At 38.7% G+C, this 25613-nt stretch overlaps 4 protein-coding genes across 4 annotated transcripts; 3 read left to right on the top strand and 1 right to left on the bottom strand.

The window, feature by feature from the left end:
* Positions 1 to 12333: 12333 nt before the first annotated feature.
* On the bottom strand, positions 12334 to 12726 carry LOC138892647 (uncharacterized). The gene has a single exon (XM_070176382.1). The coding sequence runs from the start codon at positions 12724 to 12726 to the stop codon at positions 12334 to 12336; it is 393 nt and encodes a 130-aa protein (XP_070032483.1).
* A 6634-nt stretch (positions 12727 to 19360) lies between these two features.
* Positions 19361 to 19690, top strand: LOC138892646 (uncharacterized). The gene has a single exon (XM_070176381.1). It carries the CDS (start codon positions 19361 to 19363, stop codon positions 19688 to 19690), a length of 330 nt encoding a protein of 109 aa, XP_070032482.1.
* Positions 19691 to 19753: 63 nt separating this feature from the next.
* Positions 19754 to 20269, top strand: LOC138892645 (uncharacterized). The gene has a single exon (XM_070176380.1). The coding sequence runs from the start codon at positions 19754 to 19756 to the stop codon at positions 20267 to 20269; it is 516 nt and encodes a 171-aa protein (XP_070032481.1).
* A 2514-nt stretch (positions 20270 to 22783) lies between these two features.
* Positions 22784 to 24665, top strand: LOC138892644 (uncharacterized). Its single transcript, XM_070176379.1, has 5 exons — positions 22784 to 23054; positions 23097 to 23281; positions 23705 to 23812; positions 24146 to 24368; positions 24529 to 24665. The coding sequence occupies exons 1-5, from the start codon at positions 22784 to 22786 to the stop codon at positions 24663 to 24665; spliced, it is 924 nt and encodes a 307-aa protein (XP_070032480.1).
* Positions 24666 to 25613: the final 948 nt, after the last annotated feature.

Below are 25613 nucleotides of genomic sequence, written 5' to 3'. Positions count from 1 at the left end.
ACAATTTGTGAAATTAAAGTGGCCGATCTCTTATTTAATTTAAATGAGGTTAAACGGGTTCTCTAATATCGATAAAGCAATAGCTTCCCATTGCAAATAACAATAGTAAAACATGTACAAGTTTAGGACTAAAATAATATATTTAGGTCTTTAAAATTAAACATCACTCGCTTAAAATATGATTTTGAGCATCCATTATTTTGATTAAAATACTGTCGTTCTTCTTTAATTTCATCATATTTCTTAATTCATGGTTAAAGATTATATGTTATTCTATAGACTATTGTCAGTGTTTGTCCGTTATTTTATATATATTTCTTCAAGGTCACCAAAAGATGGTTCTTGCTATAAAAAAATGTCCGACCAAGGGCCATAAAAGTTTGATTTTGGTAGCAAAAGATATGACCATCAAAATCAGTTTGTATGTTACATTTAGGGGTAATTTTATATGTAAAATTTTCATTCATCTTTTTGTATTCCTATAGGAGTGAACTTATTGTACTTATGTTATGTTTTTAATTTAGCATTAGTTTAAGAGTAATTTTCTTCTCATTTGAAAAAGGTGAAACTAGATTCTCAATGCCATAATTTTACTCTTTTGAGATGGAAAATAGAATTGATAAAAAGTTTTAAAAAAATTGAATTTTGAAAAATTGTTACTTGAATGTTGCTCTATAAAAGTCTAGGTGAGGGTTGTTCAGTCGATGTGTTTCTATTTTGATTTTCTTGATAATTTATTTATATTTGGTTTAGATCAAATGTCCAAGTCTAAAGTCAGTGGGCAAATTAAAATTTAAGATTAGAATGTCATTGCAATTAGTTTTCTTTGTAATTATTTATATATTTGATTTGTTTAATACATGTATGTTTATTTCTGATTTGTGTTTATAGTAATTTGTTTAGGTTTTGCTTATTTAATTTATAATTTGTCTAGGTTTATTTGGAATGAATACCAAAGTTATTGTGGAGTCCAAACCGTGTGCTCATTATGAAATTCATTAAATTTAATTTATTGAAATTGAAATAACCATGTTTTATATGGAGCTCACATAGCAAACTTTAAATAAAAATAAATCATATGAGAAAAGAGAAATATATAAAATGAGATACAATAATATGATTTGGTCATTTGACCTATATATGAGCAATTTACTAAAAAATAGTATACAAACATTTTTCTCCAAAAAAGAAAATTAGCCAAATAAGAAATAGATTTATATTTTCCTTTTAAGGAAAGTAACAAAATAAATGTGGCATTTGCCCTTGCTTCAAAGAAAAACTAAAACTCAAATAAGGTAGATTATGCCAAATACAACAACATAATATATCATTATTTTGTACAATAAAATACATATAATTATAATTACTACTAAATAACTAACTCATCTAAATCTTTCATCTTTGAAGATTTAGAAAATATTCAATTACTTTGAATTCATCTATATGTAAAGTATTTGTTATTTATTTAAAACATTATTGCATGTATTTCGACATCAATTGTTATTTCATGTAATTCATTCTTATTCTATATTTTGTACGTCCTTTTAATAATAGACGCAGAACACACATGCATCGCACGTATACTGAAACTAGTTATACTAAAAACACAAAGGCATTTAGCGAAATGTCGTTCGTCTTTTTTACTCTCTAAAAATAGAGTTTGCACTGAACAAAATAGTCTTTTACAATTATCGTCCTAATATTTAGGAATTTGAAATAAAATAAATTTATTTATTATATGTTTCCTTATTCAAATTAAAATTTTAATTATTAAATCTTTCCTTATTGACCTACGTAAAAAGTCCTGCTATTTTGGACTTTAAATTAATAGACTTTACTTCATATTAATTCTTTATTTCCTTATTTAAACTATGTAAAATGATATAATATCTTTCATGTTTTTTTTTTAAAATTTTGTAATTTAAAATAAACTTAAACTTTGTTACAAAGATTAAAATATATACGCTGATGTCCTCTAACCTGCGGCTTGCAAGTGTTTGCCGGCGTAGTCAAAGGCTATGTTTGATTGCACCGATATTGTCACACCAGACGATGTCGCAGGGTCAGGTGGCAGATCTTTTGTGAATCCTACTTTTAGCAGATAATAGACCATGTTTTGGATTGGATTATTCATGTAAGTATAATCTAGAGTTCTTTATTGATCAAATACGTAATATGTAGAAAGAAATCATCGGGTCCAGAAGATAACAGAAGCTGTTATCTGATATAACAAACATAATTTTCTTAGATCTTAAACCAACTAATACAAAATGGTGAACGGAGAACAATTGCAAAATTCTATATTCTAACTAGGTCTTTGTCTCATAGGTATGAAATGATCAGAGGAACAAAAACGTTAACAAAGAAAATTCTATGCATAATTTTGATTAAAAACATGGTCTGTTATCTTTTGCTTTTCTCCTCTTGTTATTCTCTTTTACCTTAGCGAATTTTAAAACAACAAGCTATAATTTATTCTTTCTAGACTTTATGTTTGAGTTGGTTGATATGTGTGTTTGTTGCTGTCGCGTGAGCTAAATGAAAGATTTATACATATATATATATATATATATATATATATATATATATATATATATATATATATATATATATATATATATATTCTTTTTAGGTTAATTATTGAAGCAAAGAATTTAAATAGATAAAACTAATCAAAGGAAGTTGTTGGATGAAGTAATTAATGCGATCGTCAATGAGCTGAGATGATATTTTGACATTTTAACATAGGGGACTTGGTACTAAGAAAAGTCACTCTCAACACCCGAAATTCGAATGAAGGGAAACTGGGTCTGAACTGGGAATGACCGTATCAGGTTCTCAAAATTGTCGGAAAAGGATCCTACAAGCTCGGTATGATAAGCGGTAAATAAATACCGAGCAATTGGAACGTATCACACATAAAACGATACTACTGCTAAGGTACGACCCTTCCATGTTCGTTTGTATTTCGATACTAATCCTTGCAGGTGTTCGAGCAGAAACAGGGATGGATTCTTCAAACACAAAACCTTTATGTGTGAAAGCACATGTTGCACTCCTTTTTCCTTAGACCGATTTTGTCCCAAATGGGTTTTCCGGTGAGGTTTTTAACGAGGCAACCATTGATCGTGCTAACTTAGAACGATTCAACAGTATCAGAGGCCTCTTTACAAATCAACCTCGAATACTGGGGGGCATCGCCCTCGGATATCAAGTTTGGGCAAGCTCGTTACTCTATGGCAACATGGTCTCGATAGGAAAAATTTGTAAGGGCCAAATGGTCAAACGAACCATGCCCGCATAGTTTGCTCGAGTCCTAAATATGTACGCATGTATAATAACCAATAAAGAGAAATTTTTCTTTACTGATATCTCATACCTCATACCTCAGAATGGTTCTTCTGCTTCATATTCTCGATCTATTATGCAAACAGGCTTAAGGGCCGACCATTGACAGAGTTTGAACTATAACCTCGAACCGGGGACTACGTATAAAGCCTAAGGGCTACGTCACTTCATGTTCGAGCAAATTCTCACTCGACTACAAAGCCCAAGGGCTACCTTGATTCAAGTTCGAACTATAACCCCGAATCGGGGACTACGTAAAAAGCCTAAGGGATACCTTGATTCGTGTTCGAGAAATTATTCTCACTCGACTGTAAAGCCTAAGGGCTACCTTATTTCGAGTTCGAGCAAACACTCACTCGACCGTAAATCCTAAAGGCTACCTTAATTCGAGTTCGAGCAAACCCTCACTCAACCGTAAAGCCTAAGGGCTACCTTAATTCGAGTTCGAGCAAATACTCACTCGACCATAAAGCCTAAGGGCTATTTTTTATTTCGAGTTCGAACAAACACTCACTCGACTATAAAGCCTAAGGGCTATTTTTTATTTTGAGTTCGAGCAAACACTCACTCGACCATAAAACCTAAGGGCTGTTTTATGCTTTGAGTTCGAGAAACCATCCTCGCTTAACTATAAAACTAAGGGTTACTTTACTTCGAGTTCGAGTAAGTACTCACTCGATCAAAAGGCCTAAGGGCTACACTATTTCGGTTTTGATCAAATTATGTAAACCCCAACCTTAGAATACAACTTCACAATTCTATAAAGCAGAAAGGAAGAAAGTTTTTTATACATGTCAAAAATCATTTACAAGGGCAGCATGACCCGATCAAATCTCTTTACAAAAGACCAAAACGGTCTTATAAGAAACACAAAAAATACTAAAGGACTTAGCCCTCTGCAGGAGTAATATCTTCGCCCTCGAAGCCCCCTTCGCTGTTATATCCGCTCGTACTCTCGGTATCATCATCATCGGAAAAAGCCAACACTCTAGTTTCGGCTTCAAGCTCCTTAGCTTTCTCGATCTCGACTGTAAGATCGAAGCCACGAGTATGGATCTCTTCAAGAATCTCCCTTCGAGACTGGTATTAACATGCTCGGAAACCCAATTTGCTCGAGCCTGAGCAGCCTCATCAACCTCTTTTGCTCGAACCTGAGCAGCTTCGGCATCAGATTGATAAACAACCACCATTGCATCAGCATTGGCCATGGCATTCTCAACCTTCGATTTGGCTGCTGCAAGTTCCGTGGCCAATCTCTCTCGATCAGAATCTGCTGAGCTCAATCGAAACTAGAACTCCTCGATTTTCTTGGCTTACACCAAGGTTTTCTCTTTCAAGCTTCGGAGTTGGGCCTCAGCCGAAGCCAGTTGAGTTCGGGCAGTCTTCTTTTCTGAGGTGATGCGGTCCATGTTCTTCTTCCATTCCTCGGCCTCCGACTTCACTACGTCCACTTCAACACGAAGCTGCCTGATCACGTCGAGCTATTGCTCGACCTGCGGGATCGAACTATTAGCCATCACTCCTGAATCAATATCATTAAATCCAAAGATTCTTTTTACCTGCTCGACTAACTCAGCTTGTTCTTTCCGAGATGCTTCAAGCTCACCCCGAAGTCTTTTTACTTCTCCTTCTCTCTGCTCACTGAGAAGCTTGAAGGCATCTCTCTCCTCAGTAAGCCTTCGAACTTCGGCTTCGTACCAACTCAGCTCCCTTCGGGATTGGAGAAAAGCCTCATGATGAAGCACAAAAGCCTACAAAAATAAAAGGAAGGGATTATACAAGAAAAAAAAAACAAGTATGAAAATTGTAAAAGAAAGTATGAACCTACCCGATTCAGGGTCCGTTGGGCTTCGTTGAAAAGGCAAGACGCTCCCACCTCGCTCGAGCTCTTTTTCGAAACCTCTAAGTCACTCGGACCGGTGGCATCTTCTACCCTGATAAAATAACCATGGAAAGGATCCTCCTCTCCATGGGCTCCCTCCCCATGACAAGTCTCTACAGCTTGAGCGTCACGTATCATCGACTGGGAAAATGAAGGAAAAGAGGGGGAATTCCCGATCTCTATTCCCCCGAGTAGGTCTTTTTGAGCACCACCTCCGTCTTGGGGAGCCTCAAGCTCTCTTCGCACACCGACATCCACAACTTCTCACGATCTCTTTGCCCCGAGGTAAAACATTCTCGGTCTCCCTCGGCTCAGGGACTTGGGTCAAAGCCTCCTACTCGACCCCATCAAGCCTGGACGGAGCAGTGTCAACTCCACCGATGCCGAAGTATTTTGAGTATCGATGCTAGCCCGTGCACGGGCCACCAGCCCGGAATCACTTTCTTCTTCTTCTTCTTCTTCTTCCCTTAGACTCAGGACCGACTCCATAGTCAAAGGGATTATGTTCGCCTTGGGTTTTCGAGCCGCTCTCTTCCTAGGTTTTTGACCCTTGGAGTCCGAGGCCCTTTTTCTTTTAATCACCTTCTCCGATTTTGAAATAGGCGGTAAGGATTCTTCATCACCTGATGGGGGGTCTCATAACCGCGTCTTTTTTGAGACCTACAAAGAAAGAAAAGTAAGTAAAACTTATGCTTGAAAAAAATGCTTGAACGGTAAGCAAATCGGTGAGCTAAGAAGAAGGTTTACCATGAGTACGAGCCTTTCACTGGCCCTTTAACAAATCGCGCCATGCGCGCTCGGTGTATTTAGATGTCGAAACCAGGCTCCTAACCCAGTTCTCGAGGTGGGGAACCGCACCTGGCATCCAAGCAACGACTGCATCGAGAAAAATACTGATAAGAAAAGATGAAAAAGTAAAACAACAAACAAAAATTTAAAAGGAAATCATACTTACATTTCATATTCCATTTCTCGGGGAATGGCATACTCTCAGCTGGAATCAGGTCCGAGGTCTTTACCCTAACGAACCGGCCCATCCAACCCCGATCTTTATCTTCATCTATACTTGAGGTAAACACCTTGGTGGCCCGACTTTGAAGCTTTATCAACCCGCCTCGGTAGAGTCGAGGGCTATATAACCTTACGAGGTGGTCGAGGGTAAAGAGAAGCCCATCGATTTTGCTCACGAAAAAACGGAGCAGTATCATGATCCTCCAGAAAGAAGAATAAATTTGGCCGAGAGTCACCTGCTATTTCTTGCAAAAATCGATGATGACCGGATCGAGTAAACACTCAGGTACCCTTCCACGTGGGTAGTGATCGATTCCTCCAGTGCCGGTATCACAACCTCTTTGTTTTCCAAATTGCAATCTTTCTTCACCAAATCAAGAAGGTTTTTGGATATCGAGTACATATATCTCCTTTCCTTTTCTAGCTATATACCACATATCCTATTCGTGAATTATATATATTTGTTACGACCCAAATCCCACCAAAGGGGTCGTGATAACACCTAATCTCTAAGACTAGGTAGGCCTCTCACTTAACAACATTAATTCAACAAAACATGATATAATAAGACAGAGTTTAACATAAAAGTGAAAGTAGAGTTAATACAAGCCGAAATGGCAATACTCAATACATCTCCCAGAACTAGGTAGTACAGAGTCATGAGCTCTAACTGAATACATACGAAATATTCAAAATACAATATTGTTCGAATGTAAAATTAACAGTATCAACATAAAGGATGAGACTCCAAGGGTCTGGGATATCATGCAACTCTACCTTGAATCCCCACGACCGACGCAAGCTCTCACTCTCAAGGCTACTGCCTCCAACACCTGGATCTGTACAAAAATATGCAGAAGTGTAGAATGAGTACACCACATTCGGTACCCAATAAGTATCAAGACTAATCTCGGTGAAATAGTGACGAGGTTCAAGTCATATGATACCCGCTAGTCAAATAACCTGTGCAATGTATCAATAACTGGCAACATAATATGTAATGCAAAATAATATCAACAATCTTGTTAGAACATGAGATAACAACTCAAAGTAGAAGAATCCACCTTTATCAACAAATCGTCAAAAAAAAGTGGGGGCATATGGTAGGATGTCAAATTCAACTAACAACTCATTAAAAGTACAAGACAGAGTTTTAAGAAAACATGCATATGATTAGAATATCAATCCCGTTACAATACATAAATAATATTAAGAGAAATACCCCCAAATCATCGCATAACATCATCAACAATGCCACCCTTATTTTATTGTATGTGCAAATAACAATAAATGCCCTCCTTATTTCGTCACATGCACATATTACCACCCTTATTTTGCCATGTGGGCAGCCCGAGAAAACGCCACACTTATTTCGCTCCACACGCACAATAATAATCACAATCACATGGCAAAGACCTCATGATAACACGCAATCAATCCGCTTAACATATCTACGTGTGTCACAATTATCACAAAACAATAATGTATAAATTTCATCAACGATATAAGCTCATAATTTATCAATAAGGTGCACATGGACATAAAAATAGGAACATGTGAATGCGTGTTTAACATATAAAGCATTACTACGGCTAAATTATTTAAAATGATCATTTTCACGTAGCCACAAAGTGATTAAGTGCTTCATATAAAATACATCCTCAAATTAAGACATATTAATAGCCTAAGGTCTAATCCGGTCATAAGCCAGATATAGCACCCGTGTACATGCTCGTCACCTCGTGTACACGTTGCTTTTCACATAAGATGAATAAACAATTAAGGCCAAATCCTAAGGGGGTATTCCCCCACACAAGGTTAGACAAGATACTCACCTCAAGCAAGCTAAATTAATACTCTAAAAAGCCCTTGCCTCTCGAGTCGGCCTCCGAACAGGTTAAATCTAGCCAAAAATAACTCAATAACATCAAACATGGCTATAAAAATTGATTCCAAGCAATAAAGCTCCGATCTTTATCAAAAAGTCAACAAGGACATGTCTCCCGGAACCCGACAAAGTCACAAATTTTGACTACCTATTCAAATATAATTCCAAATATACAATTTCATCCAAAATTCGACTCTGAATCGGGGTTCAAATCTCTATTTTTTTTAATTTTAGAACGAGTTTGCCAAAATCTCCAGTTTTTCCCACTTAAATTCATCATCAAATGCCAAGTTCAAGGATGGAATCATGAATAATAATCAAATCTGAGTTAAGAATACTTACCCAATCCAAATGGGTGAAAACGCCTCAAAAATCGCCAATCCAAGTTTCCAATCTCAAAATATGATAAAATAAGCCAAACGCTCTATTTTGATGCACTGCCCAGCGATTCTCGCTTCTGCGGGCTCCAACTCACACCTGCGAGCTCATTTCTGCAACCACGGTCTCGCTTCTGCGAGCTCCACTCAAATGCCGACCATCCGCTTCTGCAGACCACCTTCCGCTTCTATGGATAATTCCTCGCACCTGTGCCAGCGCTTCTGTGCACATGACTCCGCATTTGCGGAATTCCCTGTCCAGCCCAAACTTCACTTCTGCGCCATCTTGTCCGCCCCTACAGTCTTGCACCTGCAGTCCAAACCATGGAGGTGCGAAAACACCATAACCTTACTGCCTTCAAGCTTCAAAATAATCTGAGACTCATCCGAAACTCACCCGAACCTCTCGGCACCCCGTCCAAATATACCAACCAGTTCCAAAATATAACATTGACCTACTCGTGGCCTCAAATCACATAAAATAACATCAAAAGTACAAGCTTAATGAACTAATCAACTTTCAAACCTCTAAAACTCATGCCGAACCACGTCAAGCCAACTCGGAATAACTCCAAATTTTGCACACAAGTCCCAAATAACATAATGAACTATTATAACTTCTAAAATAATAATCTAAACCCAATAACATCAAAGTCAGCTCCTGGTCAACCCTATGAACCTTACAAACCTTGAACCTTCCAATTTTTACCAAAGAGAGCCAAATCAACCTAGGAACCTCAAAATCCAAATCCAGACATACGCCTAAGTCTAAAATCCCCATACGAATATATTGGAACCATCAAAACACCATTCGGAGGTCATCTACACAAAAGTTAACCTCCATCAACTCTTATAACTTAAGCTTTCAACCTTGGAACTAAGCGTTCCATTTCAATACAAAACTTTTTCGAAACCAAACCAACCATCCCGCAAGTCACATAACAACAAATACACATACGGGGTGCATCAAATGGGGAAATATGGCTCAAATACACAAAATGATCGGCCGGGTCATTATATTCTCCCCCTCTTAAATAAACATTCGTCCTTGAACGAGTTTAGAATCATACATGGGATGTCAAAAAGATAAGGGTGTTTGCTCCGCATATCATGCTCGGTCTCCCAAGTTGCCTCCTCGACCAGTTGACCTCTCCCTTGAACCTTCACTGATACAATATCCTTCGACCTCAGCTTTCGAACCTGCCTATCAAAAATGGCCAGTGGCTCCTCATCATAAATCAAATCCTTATCCAACTGCACCGAGCTGAAATCCAACACACGTGACAGATCCTCATAGTACTTTTGAAGCATGGAAACATGGAACACTGAATGAACTCTCGATAAGTGGGGTGGCAAAGCAAGTTTGTAGGCCACATCTCTAACTCTTTCCAATACCTCGAAAGGACCAATATACCGAGGGCTCAACTTGCCCTTCTTCCCAAATCTCATCATACCCTTCATGGGCGAAACTCTAAGTAAAACCTTCTCAACCACCATGAATGCCACATCACGAGCCTTCCTATCAGCATAACTCTTTTGCTTGGACTGTGTTGTACAAAGCCACTTCTGAATCAATTTCACCTTCTCTAAAGCATCACGAACCAAATCTGTGCCTAATATCCTAGCCTCGCTAGGCTCAAACCAACCAACCGGAGAGCGATATCGCCTCCCATATAAAGCCTCATACGGAGCCATCTCGATACTCGGCTGGTAGCTGTTGTTGTAGGAAAACTCTGTTAAAGGCAAAAACTAATCCCATTGGCCCCTAAAATCAATGACACAGGATCTCGACATGTCCTCCAAGATCTGAATGGTACTACCCTTCTATCTGGAGATGAAATATCATACTCAACTCAACCTGTGTTCCCAACTCATACTACACCGCTCTCCAAGAATATGATGTAAACTAAGTGCCTCAATCCCAGATAATAAATACAAGAACCATGCTGGTGAACAATCTCTCTAAGATAAATCTGAGCCAACTACTCTGAAGTGTAGGAAGTCATGACTGAAATGAAATATGCAGACTTGGTCAGTTTGTCCATAATGACCCACACATCATCAAATCTCCTCAAGGTTTGTGACAGCCTTACCACAAAATCCATAGTGACACGCTCCACTTTCACTCCGATACATCTAGCCTCTGAACTAAACCATCTGGTCTCTGATGCTCATATCTAACCTGCTGATAGTTCAAACACCGTGCGACATGATCAACAATGTCTTTCATCATCCTCTACCACAAATAATACTGCCTCAAATCACAATACATCTTCGTAGCACCTGGGTGAATGGAATACCGTGAACTATGATCCTCCTTAAGGATCAACTCTCTCAATCCATCCATACGAGGAACACAAATCCGGCCATGAAGTTACAATACACCATCATCTCTAATAGACACCTCCTTGGCACCAACTCGTTGCACCGTGTCCTTAAGGACAAGCAACTGGGGATCATCATACTAACAGGACTTGATACGCTCAAACAAGGATGATTGTGATACAACACAAGCAAAGGACTCTGCTAGGCTCTGAAATATCCAGTCTCACGAACCTATTGGCCAAAGCCTGAATATCCATAGTCAAAGGCCTCTCCCCAATTGGAATAAAAGCAAGATTCCCCATACTCTCCGCCTTCCTACTCAAGACGTTGGCTACCACGTTGGCCTTTCCCGGATTATGAAGAATGGTGATATCATAGTCCTTCAATAGCTCTAACCACCTATGTTGCCTAAAGTTCAAATCTTTTTGCTTGAATAGATGTTGAAAACTCCGGTGATCTGTATACACCTCACAAGACATGCCATATAAGTAGTGCCTCCAAATCTTGAGTGTGTGTATAATAGCGGCTAACTCCAAATCATGCATAGGGTAGTTATTCTCATTGGGCTTCAACTAACGTGAAGCATAGGTAATCATCCTACCTTTCTGCATCAACACACACCCAATGCCAACCTACAACACATCATAATAAACAGTGTATGAACTCAATTCCGAAGGTAAAACCAGAACTAGAGCTGTAGTCATGGCAATCTTGAGCTTCTGAAAGCTCTCCTCACACTCGTCAGACCACCTAAATGAGGCACCATTCTGAGTCAACTTAGTCAATGAGGCTGCTATAGATGAAAATACCTCCACAAAGCGACGATATACCCAGCCAACCCTAGGAAACTCCAAATCTCTATAGTGGTAGAAGGTATGGGCCAACTCTGAACTGCCTAAATCTTCTTTGGATCTACCTTAATCCCCTCACTAGACACCACGTCACCCAAGAATGCCACTGAGTCTAACCAAAACTCGCACGTGGAGAACTTTGCATATAGCTTCTTCACCCTTAGAGTCTAAGCACAGTCCTCAAATGCTGCTAGTGCTCCTCCCTACGACGGGAATATACCAATATATCATCAATGTACACAATGATGAAGGATTCTAGATAAGGCGTAAACACGTTATTTATTAAATAAATGAAAGCTACTGGGGCATTGGTCAGTCCAAAAGACATCACCAAGAACTCATAATGCCTATAACAGGTCCTGAAGGCCGTCTTAGGAATATCCGAAGCCTTGATCTTCAACTAATGGTACCCCGATGTCAAGTCAATTGAGAATACCCTAGCACCTTGAAGCTGATCAAATAAATTAGTAATACGTGACAATGGATACTTATTCTTGATGGTAACCTTGTTCAATTGCCTCTAGTTAATGCACGTTCTCATGGAACCTCTTTCTTCTTCACAAATAGAATCGGCGCACTCCAAGATGATAAACTTGGCCTGATGAAACCTTTATCTAGCAATTCCTGCAGTTGTTCCTTCATTTGCTTGAACTATGCTGGAGTCATGCGATATAATGGGATAGATATAGGCTGAGTGCTTGGTGCCAAGCCAATACCAAAATCGGCATCTCTATCAGGTGGCATGCTTGGTAGGTCTACAGGGAACACATCTGAAAACTCCCTCACCACGGGGACTGAAGCACCCGTGTATGTATCTTCACTCATATCTCTAACAAAGGCTAAGTACACCAAGCACCCCTTCTCAACCATCCGTTGAGCCTTCAGAAAAGACACTACCCTGCTAGGAATATGAACCAAAGAACCTCTCCATTCTAACCTCGACAACCCCAGCATAGTCAACGTCACTATTTTAGCATGAGAATCAAGAATAACGTGATTTGGAGATAACCCATACATGCCCAAAATCACATCAAAATCCACCATATTAAGCAACAACAGGTCAACCCTAGTCTCGTAGCCCCTAGTAGTGACCAAACAAGTATGATAGACACGATCCACCACATAGAATCCTAACGGGCATAGACACATAAACATGAGTATCCAGAGATTCACGAGACATATCCAAATATGAAGCAAAGTAGGATGACACATAGGAATAAGTAGAACTTAGATAAAATAAAACTGATGCATATCTATGACAGACCGGAACAATACCTGTAATGACTGCATCTGATGCAACTGCCTTAGTCCCACTATGGAAAGCATAACAACGAGCTTGGCCCCCATTCTAGGATGGCCTATACTCACCTATCCTCTACTTCTATCTGGCTGTGCAAGTGGAGAGCAATTGGTGAGGGAACCATAGCCTGAGTACCTGCTGAGGTCCACCCATCCGAAGTCTAGGATAATCTCTCATAATGTGCCTAGTATCACCAGACTCAAAACAACCTCTCTGTGGGCGTGGCTTTTGGTATTGAGTCTACCCTGGACGACTGGAATAACCATTGTAGGAACCCCAAGCAAGTACATTGAAAGATGGCTGTCCGAAACGAGTGCTCTAGGGTTCATGGCTAGCTGGAGCACTACGGGAAACTTGAAGTGCGGACTGAACTGGCCGACTGATATGACCTCTACCATGACAGACCTTTCCCCCATAGTAGGAGTCACTAAATTATCCAAAACCATGAGGCTTCTTAGCCTCCCCATCCTTCCTCTCCTGCCCACGAATATTCTCTAACCTCCAAGCAATCTACACAACCTGATGAAATACAGTCCCGGTATCCAACTCCCGTGCCATCCCAAATCTGAGGCTTTAAGTGAGACCCTCAATAAATGTACATTCTCTCTCTCTCTCTATTTGTGGAAACCTAGGAAGGGGCAAGATGAGATAACTTTGTAAACCTCATAGCATACTCGGACACAGTCATGCTTCCCTGGCGCAACTGCTCAAACTCGATGTACAACTCGTCCTTGTAGGTCAGTGGACTAAACTCTCTCAAGAAAATATCGAAGAACTAGGACCATGTAAGTGGTGCTGCGCCAGCTGGCCTATTTGCCTCATAAGTCTGGCACCATCTGTATGCTGCCCCCGTCAACTAAAAATTAGTAAGGTCGACCCCGCTCGACTCTACCAAACCCATGGTACACAAAATGTAATGACATTGATCCAAGAAGCCCCGTGCATCGTCAGAAGCCCCTCCACTGAACAGGGGCGGATGAAATTTCTGAAACCTCTCCAAATCTTCTACACCTCAGTTAAAATAACTGGCCCTACCTCGGGCTGAACTACAACTACTGGCTATACCGACACAACACTCAGTGTCTGATAAACATGAGCAACCTGCTCTCGCGTATGGGCGACGGGAGTTTGAGCTCCTTCCCAACTTGAGAAGTAGCTGGTGCAACCAGAATTAACTCTGCCTTGACCAAACTCCCAAACATACTCATGAAGTGTACCAAGGTCTCCTGGAGCCTCGGTGTAGCAACAGGCTCCTCAGGTGCCCGAGCGGGTCCTACCTGCTCAACATGATCAGGATCCTGCTCCTCAACTGTATTTACTAGTGGCTCCACCGATTCTGATCTAGCAGGTGTTCTAGCTGCAGCACGTGCCCCTTCTCGACCTCTGCGTCGGCCCCAGCCTCTGCCTCTCACGACTCTAATAGGGGGTGCTGGTGCCTTCTAAGTTGATCCGGCAGAATGTTTTCTCATCATATGGGAGAGAATAGAAGAGTAAAGATTCAAACTTTAGAATAACAAATCGGCACGATAAAGAATGAAAGGAGATGATGTTTCCTAATAGTTTAGTAGCTCTCTGAGATAAGCACAAAAGTCTTCATACCGATCCGCAAAACTCTAGTAAACTTGCTCATGACTCGTAAAACCTATGAACCTAGAGCTCTGATACTAACTTGTCATGACCACCCACCAAAGGGATCATGATAATACCTAATCTCTAAGACTAGGTAAACCTATCACATAACATCATTAATTCAATAAAACATGATATAATAAGACATAGTTTAATACAAAAGCAGAAATAGAGTTAGCACAAGCCGAAATGGCAATACTCATTATATCTCCCAAGAACTAGGTAGTACAGTCTCATGAGCTCTAACTGAATATAAACGGAGTATTCAAAATATAATACTCCTCGAATTTAAATTAACAATATCAACATTAAGGATGAGACTCTAACGGACTGCGACAACATGCAACTTTACCTTGAATCCTCACAATCGATGCAAGCTCACTCTCCCACTGCCTCCAACACCTGGATCGATACAATAATGTGTAGAAGTATAGTATGAGTGCACCACATGGTACCCAGTAAGTATCAAGACTAACCTCGGTGAAGTAGTGATGAGGTTCAAGTCATATGATATTTACTATTCAAATAATCTGTGCAATGTATCAATAACTGGCAACATAATATGTAAGAAAAAATAATATCAACAATCTCATTAGAACATGTGATAACAACTCAACATAGAAGAATCCACCTTTGTAAACAAATCATCAAATAGAAGTGGCGACATATGATAGCATGTCAAATTCAACTAACAACTCATTAAAAATACAAGACAGAGTTTTAAGAAAACATGCATATGATCAGAATACCAAACCCGTTACAACACAAAAACAACATCAAGAGAAACACCCCCAAAAATCATCACATAATATCATTAACAAAATCACCCTTATTTTTCCGCAAGTGAAAATAACAATAAATGCCTCCTTATTTTGCCACATGCGTATATCACCATCCTTATTTCGCCACGTCGGCAACCCGAGAAAACGCCACCCTTATTTCGCCCCACATGTACAACAATAATTACAATTGCACGACAAACACCCTGTGCCAACAACCAATCAATCCACTCAACATATCCACATGTGCCGCAATTATCACAAAATAATAATGCTAAAATTTTATCAATGATATAAGCTCATAATTTATCAACAAGGTGCACGAGGACGTGAAAATAGTAAAATACGGATGGGTGCCTAACATATAAAGCATTACTATAGCTAAAACAATTGTAGTGATCATGTTCACGTAGCCATAAAATGATTAGGCATTTTTCATATAAAATACATCCTCAAATTAAGGCATATTAATAGCCTAAGGCCTAATTTGGTCATAAGCAACACATAACACCCATGTACACTTTGTCAGCTCGTGTACACGTTGATTTTCACATAACACGAATAAAATATTAAGGCCAAATCCTAAGGGGTGTTCCCCCACACAAAGTTAGGCAAGATACTTACCTCAAACATACCAAATCAATACTCTAAAATGCTCTTACTTCTTGAGTCGGCCTCCGAACGGGTCAAATCTAGCCAAAAATAACTCAATAACATCAAACACGACTATATAAATCGACTCTAAAAATAAAGCTCAAATCTTTATCAAATATCAAAACATTAACTCGGACCTGCCTCATGGAACCCAACAAAAGTCACAAATTCTGACTACCCATTCGAATACGAGTCCACATGTCACGACCCAAAATCTCAACCATGGGGACATTATGACGCCTAACATCTGCTTGCTAGGCAAGCCAACATCAATACAAAAACTAAAGCAGTTTAACTACTAAGATACATTAATAATAATAAAATGGTGAAATAGCATAAACGTATAGTATAGAAGTACAACCATCTATGTCTAAGACTATCCCGAAAATCTGGTGTCACAAGTACATGAGTCACTAATAATACTAAATACAAGTCCGAAATGAAAAATATAATACTGTCTGGTACAAAAACAGTAGATAAAGATAGGAAGGAGACTCCAGGGTATGCAAACGGTAAACATCACTGCCTCAAGTCTCCTAGAACAGATCCGAGAAATCACCTCTAAATGCCGCTGGGACCAACACCAGAATCAACCCAAGAAGTGTAGAAGTGTAGTATGAGTACAATCGACCCCATGCACTCAATAAGTATCGATCCTAACCTCGACGAAGTAGTGACGAAGCTATGACAAGACGTTCACTGTGAACCTGTACGTATTATAAGTATAAAAACAATAACAAGATAGAGAAACGAATAGTTACATAATAAACAGAATAAGAAAATAAATGTTAGAGGCCCCCAGAATATTATCATAGCACAGTCTTACAATAACACACGGTAGCAGAATATAACAACGAAGAATAACCACAATACATTATTTCTGTTGCGGCGCGCAACTCGATCCACATACTAATACCAATATCGTTGCGGCATGCAACCTTATCCAAATATATAATAATACTGTTGCAGCGTGCAAACCAATCCAGTATATGTTAAAACTCAATTTGTGGTTTGGTATATTTTATAATGTATTTCTATATATTTTTTGAGCATTATTTATAAAATATTTTTCTGCATTATTATTCCATGACATGTTTTAAATATCAATTTATTATCTTCATGGATTTGTTTCTAAAATTATTATTATGGAGTTTTCCTTTTTATTTATATTATAAGCACTTTCAACTGATTCTAGCATTTGTAATTGATAAATAATTTATTTATTATTCTCTTAGAACCATTTATGAGTCACTAGTTGGCCAAACTAATTATTTATATATGGTAACATTTTATGCATATTTTATATCATTTCCTTTAATTATTTGTATTTTATATCATTTATGCATCATTTGCGATAATATCCTATTTGTTTCACAATAATTATGTTTATCATACTATTTATGTCAAAATAATATTTTATATTTTGTATAATCACAAATTACTACTTTTAAATATTTAATTTCATAAATAGCATTTTTATATATTTGTTAGTAATTGTTATTAATTTATTTTTCCTTAATTTTGCCTATTTTCCAATTCAGCCCAAACCTTGCCAATTTCGGACCCAAAAGAGGTCTGAAACCTCATGCCCAATCACCCCAAGCCCAACAGGACAACCCAACTTCCTCTTACCCAGTTCACAACCTATTATATATTTTTCCCGTCTTTCCTTATATCCTCACAACCCCTAACCTAAAGCATTTTCCACCCCTCAGCCGTCTCTATTCTCTCTTTGCCTCTCTCCCCCCCCTGAAACCTAGTTGCCTCACCCACTAGAACCTTAGCCTAAACCCAATTTGACATGGAGATCTTCTGCTAATCTTCTTTCCTTTTTCTAGCTCTAATAATGTTTCTTCCCCGATTCTTGACTTTGTTCGTTTGGCATCGATTTATTTTTGGAAAGGCTATCATTGGCTCCGATTATGGATGTTTACCATATTCTTGAGTTAATACACTCAAGACAAGGCTGCACAAGTTTGATTTGATGATATTCTTTGCTATTTTTCGATTCCCTGGCCGAGCTAGGGTTTGCCTAATTATGCCCTAATCCAATTTGAAAACGGTTTGCATGAGATTCTTTCCTTATTTTGTGATTATTTTCCTTTTTGATTTGTGTGAATCGAATACTATATAAACCCCTCCCCAATTCCCCCTTAGATAGACTTTTATTCACGATTCTAACACTCGCACTTGTTATATTTTTGTTCTGGTTTCTCTAAAATTACTGTGTTCGTTTTGGTACTTGGCCGGTTGAAAGCCAAGGCCACCGTTGTATGGCACAATAACCTCCTCCAGTTCAAGCGCTGCTCGGAGCCCATTGAGGCTTCTGTGAACTCTGAAGCACCGCAGACTTGGGGTTCTCACTGTTCTCCTTCAATTGCTGCTACTGAACTAATGTTGAAACTATGATTTTCTCATTCCTTTGCTCATTTATCTTTGCAACTGATTAGTGTTCTTGACTCGCAAAATTTAATTGTTACTTCCTGTTGAGAATTAGGGTTTTAATGATTAACAAAGTGTGTCTAGTGAACCTACGCTAAGAACTAGGTGCTCAAGGTAGCTGTTGAAGGTGCTTACAAGGTAGTAACATTTTCACAAAGTTACTCTAGTCCGAGATTGTTGGAATAAGGCGGTTAATGTGGTAATGGCCATTGTCCAAGAAGATATGCTCTCATATATGTGATAGATAAGAATCACCAAATTTGTGGAGTCCTTGGGACTGTAGGACTCCTATCAAATGGGAAGTTGGTTATGCATAGGACTCCCAAAAGGTCTCGAAGCCTAGTGAACTTAATTACTTTCCTGATGGACTGAGGACATTATCCTTTTATACGTCAACTGCGGAACAACATTTTCAACACCCAAGTCGATTACTAGTCTTAGTGTTGTTCTTGAGTCAGTTAGTAAATGTCTAATAGGAAATTGATTTGTAATCAAGTTGTCATACATAATCTGCCAGTTGAAGTAAGTGTTTTGAGTGTGCAAGTTAGAGTAACTTGTAATTCTCTCAAATAGTTGAAGTAGGAGAACTGTGCAGGTATTGATTTACAGATCTTGAAATTAGTACATTTGGTTCATTTATTTTAGTGAAGTTGAAGCTAAAATCCTACGTGGTAGGTTGTGGTTTTTGCACCTTTGAGCTAGGTGATTTTCCACATAAAATTTGTTGTCTTTGCTTTTTACTGTTTATTTTATTTATGCTTAAGGAATAGGGGAAAAAACCAAGTTCTTTAGTAATTTAGAAAGACACTCAAACTAACAATTGGTATCAGAGCTCTCAAACTCAGTTAATACCTAGAGAGATCTTGGAAGCAAAATGAGTGCTTCACTTGGAATTAACGAAGGACAATCAACTACTAGACCACCTCTGTTCAACATAAAATACTACAGTTGGTGGAAGGAAAGAATGGAGAATTTTCTAACAGCTGAGGACTATGAACTATGGACAATAGTGAATCGAGGACCACTGACTCCGACCAAACAAAATGGGGAAAATGAGATTGTTTCCAAAGACCCCTCTAAATTTGTGGCACCAAATTTCAGAATGATGGAGACGAATGCAAAGGCCAAGAGGATCCTCATCTGTGGACTTGGTCCTGATGAGTACAATAGGATATTTGCATTCTTAAATGCAAAGAAGATATGAGATGCACTTGAAACTGCGCATGAAGGAACTAATAAAGTGAAGAGATCAAGGATTGAGTTGCTTATGAGAAATTATGAGCTCTTCTCTATGAAGGAGTCTGAACCCATTCAGGAGATGATGACTATGTTCACTATAATCACAAATGAACTAGAGTCACTTGGAAAGGTATTCATTTCTGAAGAATTGGTTAGCAAGGTTCTAAGGATTCTTCCAGCTTCATGGGAATCAAAAGTCGCAACCATCCAGGAAGCAAAGGAGTTGGATAATATTTCACTGGACGAGTTGATTGGAAACTTGAAGACTCATGAGATGAGAAAGATGGAACTACGTAAGGAGGAACCAAAGAGGGATAAGGCCTTGGTTCTTAAGGCATCCGAAGAAGATGAGTCTGACAATGATGAACTCGGCCTAGCAATGTTCATTAAGTTCAAAAAGTTCATGAAAAATTCCACAAATACATGTAACAGAGAAAATAGTGGCAAACCTAAGCAGATTGACAAAGCTTTATACGATGGGTGCTACAAATGCAACAAGCTAGACCACATGATCAAAGACTGCCCAATGTGGAAAATTGAATAGAAGAAAGAAAGAGCTGAAAAAGAGAAAAGGAAAAAAAAAACGAAAGATAAGGGCCTAAACAAAGGCAAAATCCTAGGCAAAGGATTCATTGAAGCCATGAAACAAGCCTTTCTAGCAGCATATGAGGACAGTGGAAGTGATAAATAAGAAGAAAATGAGGAAGAGGCTATAAGTCTTTATGATGTGATAGATGCATACAAGGCAGTTGAGACTGATCCCCCGGTACAGCTAGGAATGCACATTGGAAGACCTCCTCTGTTTGATGGACACCACTATGATGAATGGAAGATGTGTATGGAAGTGTTCCTTCAGGCCACTGATTTTGACCTATGGATAATTGTCAATCATGGACCAATTATCCTTGCCAAAGTGGATAGTGAAGGAAACAAAAGTATCAAGAGAGAGGAGGATTATGATGCTGAGAATCGTCAGATGATCCAGAAAAATGTGAAGGCAAATGATCTGCTCTATAGAAGTTTACCAAGGAGTGTCCTCTACAAGGTGTCCTCTTGTATCTCTGCTCATAATATATGAAGGACATTGGAGGCTGATTTTAGAAATAAAAACATTGAAGTTGCCCTAATGGCAATTGAAGAAAGCCAAACGGAAGAGGAAGTGATAGGGATGATGGCTATGAGTGACTTAGAAGCTGAAGATGAAACAAACTAGGTAAGTATTTCTAACTTGAAAGAAAATATCCATGCTATGTCTAAAATGCAGCTAATGGCCATAATAGTGACCATGATGAGTGAGATGGATAGGTTGAGTGTTGGAAATGATCAGTTAATAAGAAAGCTTTCATGTGTTAAGCTTGACCTCAAAAAACTTGAATCTGACAAAGCTGATCTTGAAGGAGAGGTCAAAGATCTTAAGAACCAGGTTCTTAAACTCACTTCTAAAAATGAGCAACAATCTACTGCACATGGCAAGGGAATAATGAGTGATCAGCAAGACAATCTTGAAAAGGAATTGAAAGAGCTTAAAGATAGTCTTTGTGATGCTGACTGTAGGAATAAAGTATTGCAAGAAAATCTTAAAAAGTTAAAGTATGAACTATCTAGGCTAAGCAAGTGGCATAGATCCTCAGATGCACTAAATTGGCTAAATGAAAATTGCAACACTAACAAATCAGGAATTGGTTATAGCAAACCTATACCTAGGTTTGATCCCAAGTATGTAGGAATCTCCGACAATAAGATGTGCACTCACTATGGGAAGGTAGGACACTTAAGGGATATTTGCCCTGCTTTTGCTTTAATTCATGCTTAGTTCAAAAACACCTTTGGGCTATTTAAACATGGGGAGAAGGAAGAAGAACCCACAATAAATTCCCTTGTCCAAACTAAGTGGATTAAGGTTAATAAGAAAAGAATTGTTAACACTCTCCCCTTCTAGGCAAGGAGAAATTTGATTCATCCCTTTTCCAACAATAAGGGACCCAAGCTTGTCTGGATTCCCCAGACTAACTTGTAATTTTTGTTGCAGGCTAAAGTGAGAAGAAACAATCAAGACTGCTATCTGGACAGTGGATGCTCAAGACATATGACTAGTGAAAAGAAAAACTTCCTTTCATTGACAGCCTTCCGAGGAGGGAGTGTGTAATTTGGAAATGGGAAAAAGGGACAAATAACAGGTATTGGTAAGGTTGGTAAGTCACTATCTCATGCTATAGAAGGTGTGTACTATGTAGTTGGTCTTAAACATAATCTTCTCAGCATTTCTCAAATGTTTGATAAAGGCAATGGGGTAAAGTTTAATTCTAAATTTGCACTATCACTAAGCTGGATACTGATGAAATTGTTCTGAATGGTAAGAGACATAACAATGTCTACAAGATATCTATTATGTCTCTTTCTCAGAGTGAGCATACATGTTTAAGTGTAGTGAAAGATGACACACTATTATGGCATAAAAGACTGGGACATGCCAGTCTATCTCAACTCAGCAAGCTGGCAACAAAGGACTGTCCTTGGACTACCAAAAGTTGAGTTCGCATCAGACAAAGTATGTGATGCTTGTGTAAGAGGCAAACATGTAAGTTCATCTTTTAAATCTAAGAAGGTTTTCAGTAATTCCAAACCCCTAGAACTCCTTCACATGGACCTATGTGGACCAATGAAAGTGAAGAGCAGGGGAGGGAAAAAGTATATATTTGTGATTGTTCATGACTACTATAGGTACATATGGACTTTGTTTCTGGCATCTAAGGATGAAACTTTTGATGTTTTCTGTGTGTTTGTCAGAATGATTCAAAAGAAACTGGGAAGTGTTGTTTCAAGCATAAGAACAGATCATGGGACTGAGTTTGAAACTCTAAATTCCTTGAGTTCTGTAGCACTCATGGCATTGATCACAACTTCTCTGCACCCAGAACTCCACAACAAAATGGTGTTGTGGAAAGAGAGAATAGATCTCTAGAAGATATGGGCAGGACCATGCTAATTGCCAGTGGACTGCCTAAGAACTTTTGGGGCTGAGGCAGTCAATACTACCTGTTACTTGTTAAACATATGCATGGTCAGACCTATTCTTAAGAAGACTCCCTATGAGTTACTTCGAGGAAGAAAGCCCAACATCACTCACCTAAGAGCCTTTGGGTGCAAATATTTTGTGCACATCAATGGCAAAGAAGCTCTAGGTAAGTTTTATGACAGAAGTGATGAGGGAGTTTTCCTTGGCTACTCACCACATAGTAAAGCTTACAAAGTATTTAATAAAAGAACTATGCGTATTGAAGAAAATGTTCATGTTATTTTTGATGACTCTAACAATATGGCTGAGAAAGGTTTGTAGTATGAAGACTATGATATAGGGCTTACTGATGAAGGAACTTCTAGAGAACCTAAACAACAATTTGAAGGGAGATTAGGGAATCCTGAGGGAAATGAGAGTGATCAAGAAGAACAGGAAGAAGAGAGAACCACACCGATTGAAACTCAGACAGGTGAAGCTACAACTACTGACCCTGGTCCTTTGGGTCACTCCTTGCTTGAACCCTCTCTGGGTATGCAAGTTAGGCCATAGAAACATCAAAGCTCACACCCCCTTGAGAACATCATCTCTGATCCAAATGCTGGAGTGCAAACTAGGTCATCTCTGAGAAACCTGTGTGCACTCACTGTATTCCTCTCACAAACTGAGCCTAAAAGCATAAAGGAAGCCTTAAAGGATTGTTGACCAAAAAAAAAAAAAAGCCTTAAAGGACCCAAATTGGATAATAGCCATGCAAGATGAGCTAAACCAGTTTGAGAGAAGCAAGGTCTGACACCTGGTGCAAAGACCTAAAAATAGAACTGTCATAGGTACCGTACGGATGTTCAGAAACAAACTGGATGAGCAAGGAAATATCACAAGGAACAAGGCCAGACTGGTGGTTCAGGGGTACAATCAAGAAGAAGGCATTGACTATGATGAGACATTTGCTCCTGTATCCAGAATGGAAGCTATAAGAATGATAATTGCTTTTGCTGCACACATGGAATTCACTCTGTATTAGATGGATGTGAAGAGTGCATTCTTGAATGGTTACCTGAAGGGGGATGTGTTTGTTAAATAGCCTCCTAGATTTGAAAGTGAAGAGTTCCCTGACTATGTGTTCAAGTTAGACAAGGCATTGTATGGACTAAAACAGGCTCCAAGAGCCTGGTATGAGAGGCTTCAAAATTTCTATTAAGCAATAACTTTATAAGAGGTAAAGTGGACAACATATTGTTTCTGAGGAATAAAGGAAAAAATCTTCTGATTGTGCAATTTTATGTGGATGATATCATCTTAGGAGCTACCAATGAAGCAATGTGCAAGGAAGTTGCTAAAATGATGTGGAATGAGTTTGAAATAAGCATGATGGGTTAATTAAATTTCTTTTTGGGGCTGTAGATCAAACAAACACCTATTGGAACCATGATCTATCAGCAAAAATACATCAAAGAACTGTTGAAAAAATTCAACATGGACTCTTCTAAGTCAATTGGCACTCCTATTTCCATTACAACAAAGCTGGATCTTGATGAAGAAGGGAAAAATGTGGAACAAAAGTTGTATAGAGGAATGATTGGACCACTGCTGTATCTCACAACAAGCATTCTTGATATTATGTTCAGTGTGGGACTATGTGCAAGATTTAGGCAAATCCCAAAGAGTCTCATATAAAGGCTATCAAAAGAATACTTAGATATTTTAAAGGGACTCCTGATTTGTGTCTACGGTATCCAAGAGGATACATCTTTGATCTAGTCGGTTATGCTGATGCTGATATGCAGGGTTTCATGTTGACAGGAAAAGCACTTCAGGAACAACACATTTTCTTGGTTCTTGCCTGGTCTGTTGGGGAACAAAGAAGCAAAAATTAGTGGCTCTATCTACAACTGAAGCAGAATATGTGGCAGCAACATCTTGATGTGCTCAATTGCTATGGATAAGGCAGCAACTCTGGGACTATGTTGTGTTTCTATTTTCTATGAAAATACCAATGCTATAAATATTGCTAAAAATCATTGTCAGCATAAGAGAACCAAGCACATTGATATCAGACATCACTTTCTTAGAGATAATGTTGATAAAGGAAATATCTCAATCCATTTCCGTAAAACTGAAGATCAAATTTCTGACATTTTTACTAAGGCACTGAATAGGGACCACTTTGAAAGAAACAGACTAGAACTTGGATTAATCAACACCTCTAACTAGAACCCCAATGATTGGCTAGAAGAGAAGTCATTAGATGTAGATAGTTGAGTATAAAATGCTTGATTCAGTCTCGTGCTTGCCCTAAGCGCACACACGCCTAGAAAAGCCTAGCTGATGACTTTTCTTTATGATACTAACTTACTGTGCTGAAGCTTTACTGCAGAAATGACTAAGGAGTTTCTAAGAAGTTGGTTCTTGGACTCAGGTACATGCCATCTTGTCTTAAATCATTGAACTTAATAACTGGAATTACTGCTACACTCAGACTCTCTAATCATGTTAGCATCACTCCTATTTGTTATCAAAGCCGAGGATCAAGGGAAAATCCTAGAGAAATTAGAGTCTAATTAATTTTAAAAGTCCAACAATCAAAAGTAACCGTTATTAGAGTCCCATTAGAACTCAAATTTAGTTGTCTTCTCTCTTCTAGTCAAATCAGGACTACACTCTGTCACGACCCCAATTTTCCTCCGTAGGATGTCGTGACGACACCTAGTCTCTAAGACTAGGTAAGCTTAACAACTATGCGGAATAACTGAATATAAAGCTGAAACTCAAACCTCATCATCTGAAATAAATAAAAACTATGATTCAAAATAGTTACAACTCCCCAAACCCGGTAGAAATAAGTCACAAGCTCTAAAGAGAAATGCTAAAT

This window comes from Nicotiana tomentosiformis, chromosome 5 (genome assembly GCF_000390325.3).
Source record: "Nicotiana tomentosiformis chromosome 5, ASM39032v3, whole genome shotgun sequence".
Lineage (NCBI taxonomy): Eukaryota > Viridiplantae > Streptophyta > Magnoliopsida > Solanales > Solanaceae > Nicotiana > Nicotiana tomentosiformis.
This window is presented reverse-complemented; position numbering and strand designations above follow the sequence as displayed.

Excerpts from the sequence above, each read along its gene's own strand:
- LOC138892644 (XM_070176379.1), top strand. The coding sequence starts at position 22,784 with ATGGTCAGACCTATTCTTAAGAAGACTCCCTATGAGTTACTTCGAGGA. Across the intron at positions 23,055-23,096 it reads TAACAATATGGCTGAGAAAG|GAACTTCTAGAGAACCTAAA; the intron begins GTTTGTAGTATG and ends TTACTGATGAAG. Across the intron at positions 24,369-24,528 it reads CATTCTTGATATTATGTTCA|GGTTTCATGTTGACAGGAAA; the intron begins GTGTGGGACTAT and ends GCTGATATGCAG.
- LOC138892645 (XM_070176380.1), top strand. The coding sequence starts at position 19,754 with ATGAGAAATTATGAGCTCTTCTCTATGAAGGAGTCTGAACCCATTCAG.
- LOC138892646 (XM_070176381.1), top strand. The coding sequence starts at position 19,361 with ATGAGTGCTTCACTTGGAATTAACGAAGGACAATCAACTACTAGACCA.
- LOC138892647 (XM_070176382.1), bottom strand. The coding sequence starts at position 12,726 with ATGGTGGATTTTGATGTGATTTTGGGCATGTATGGGTTATCTCCAAAT.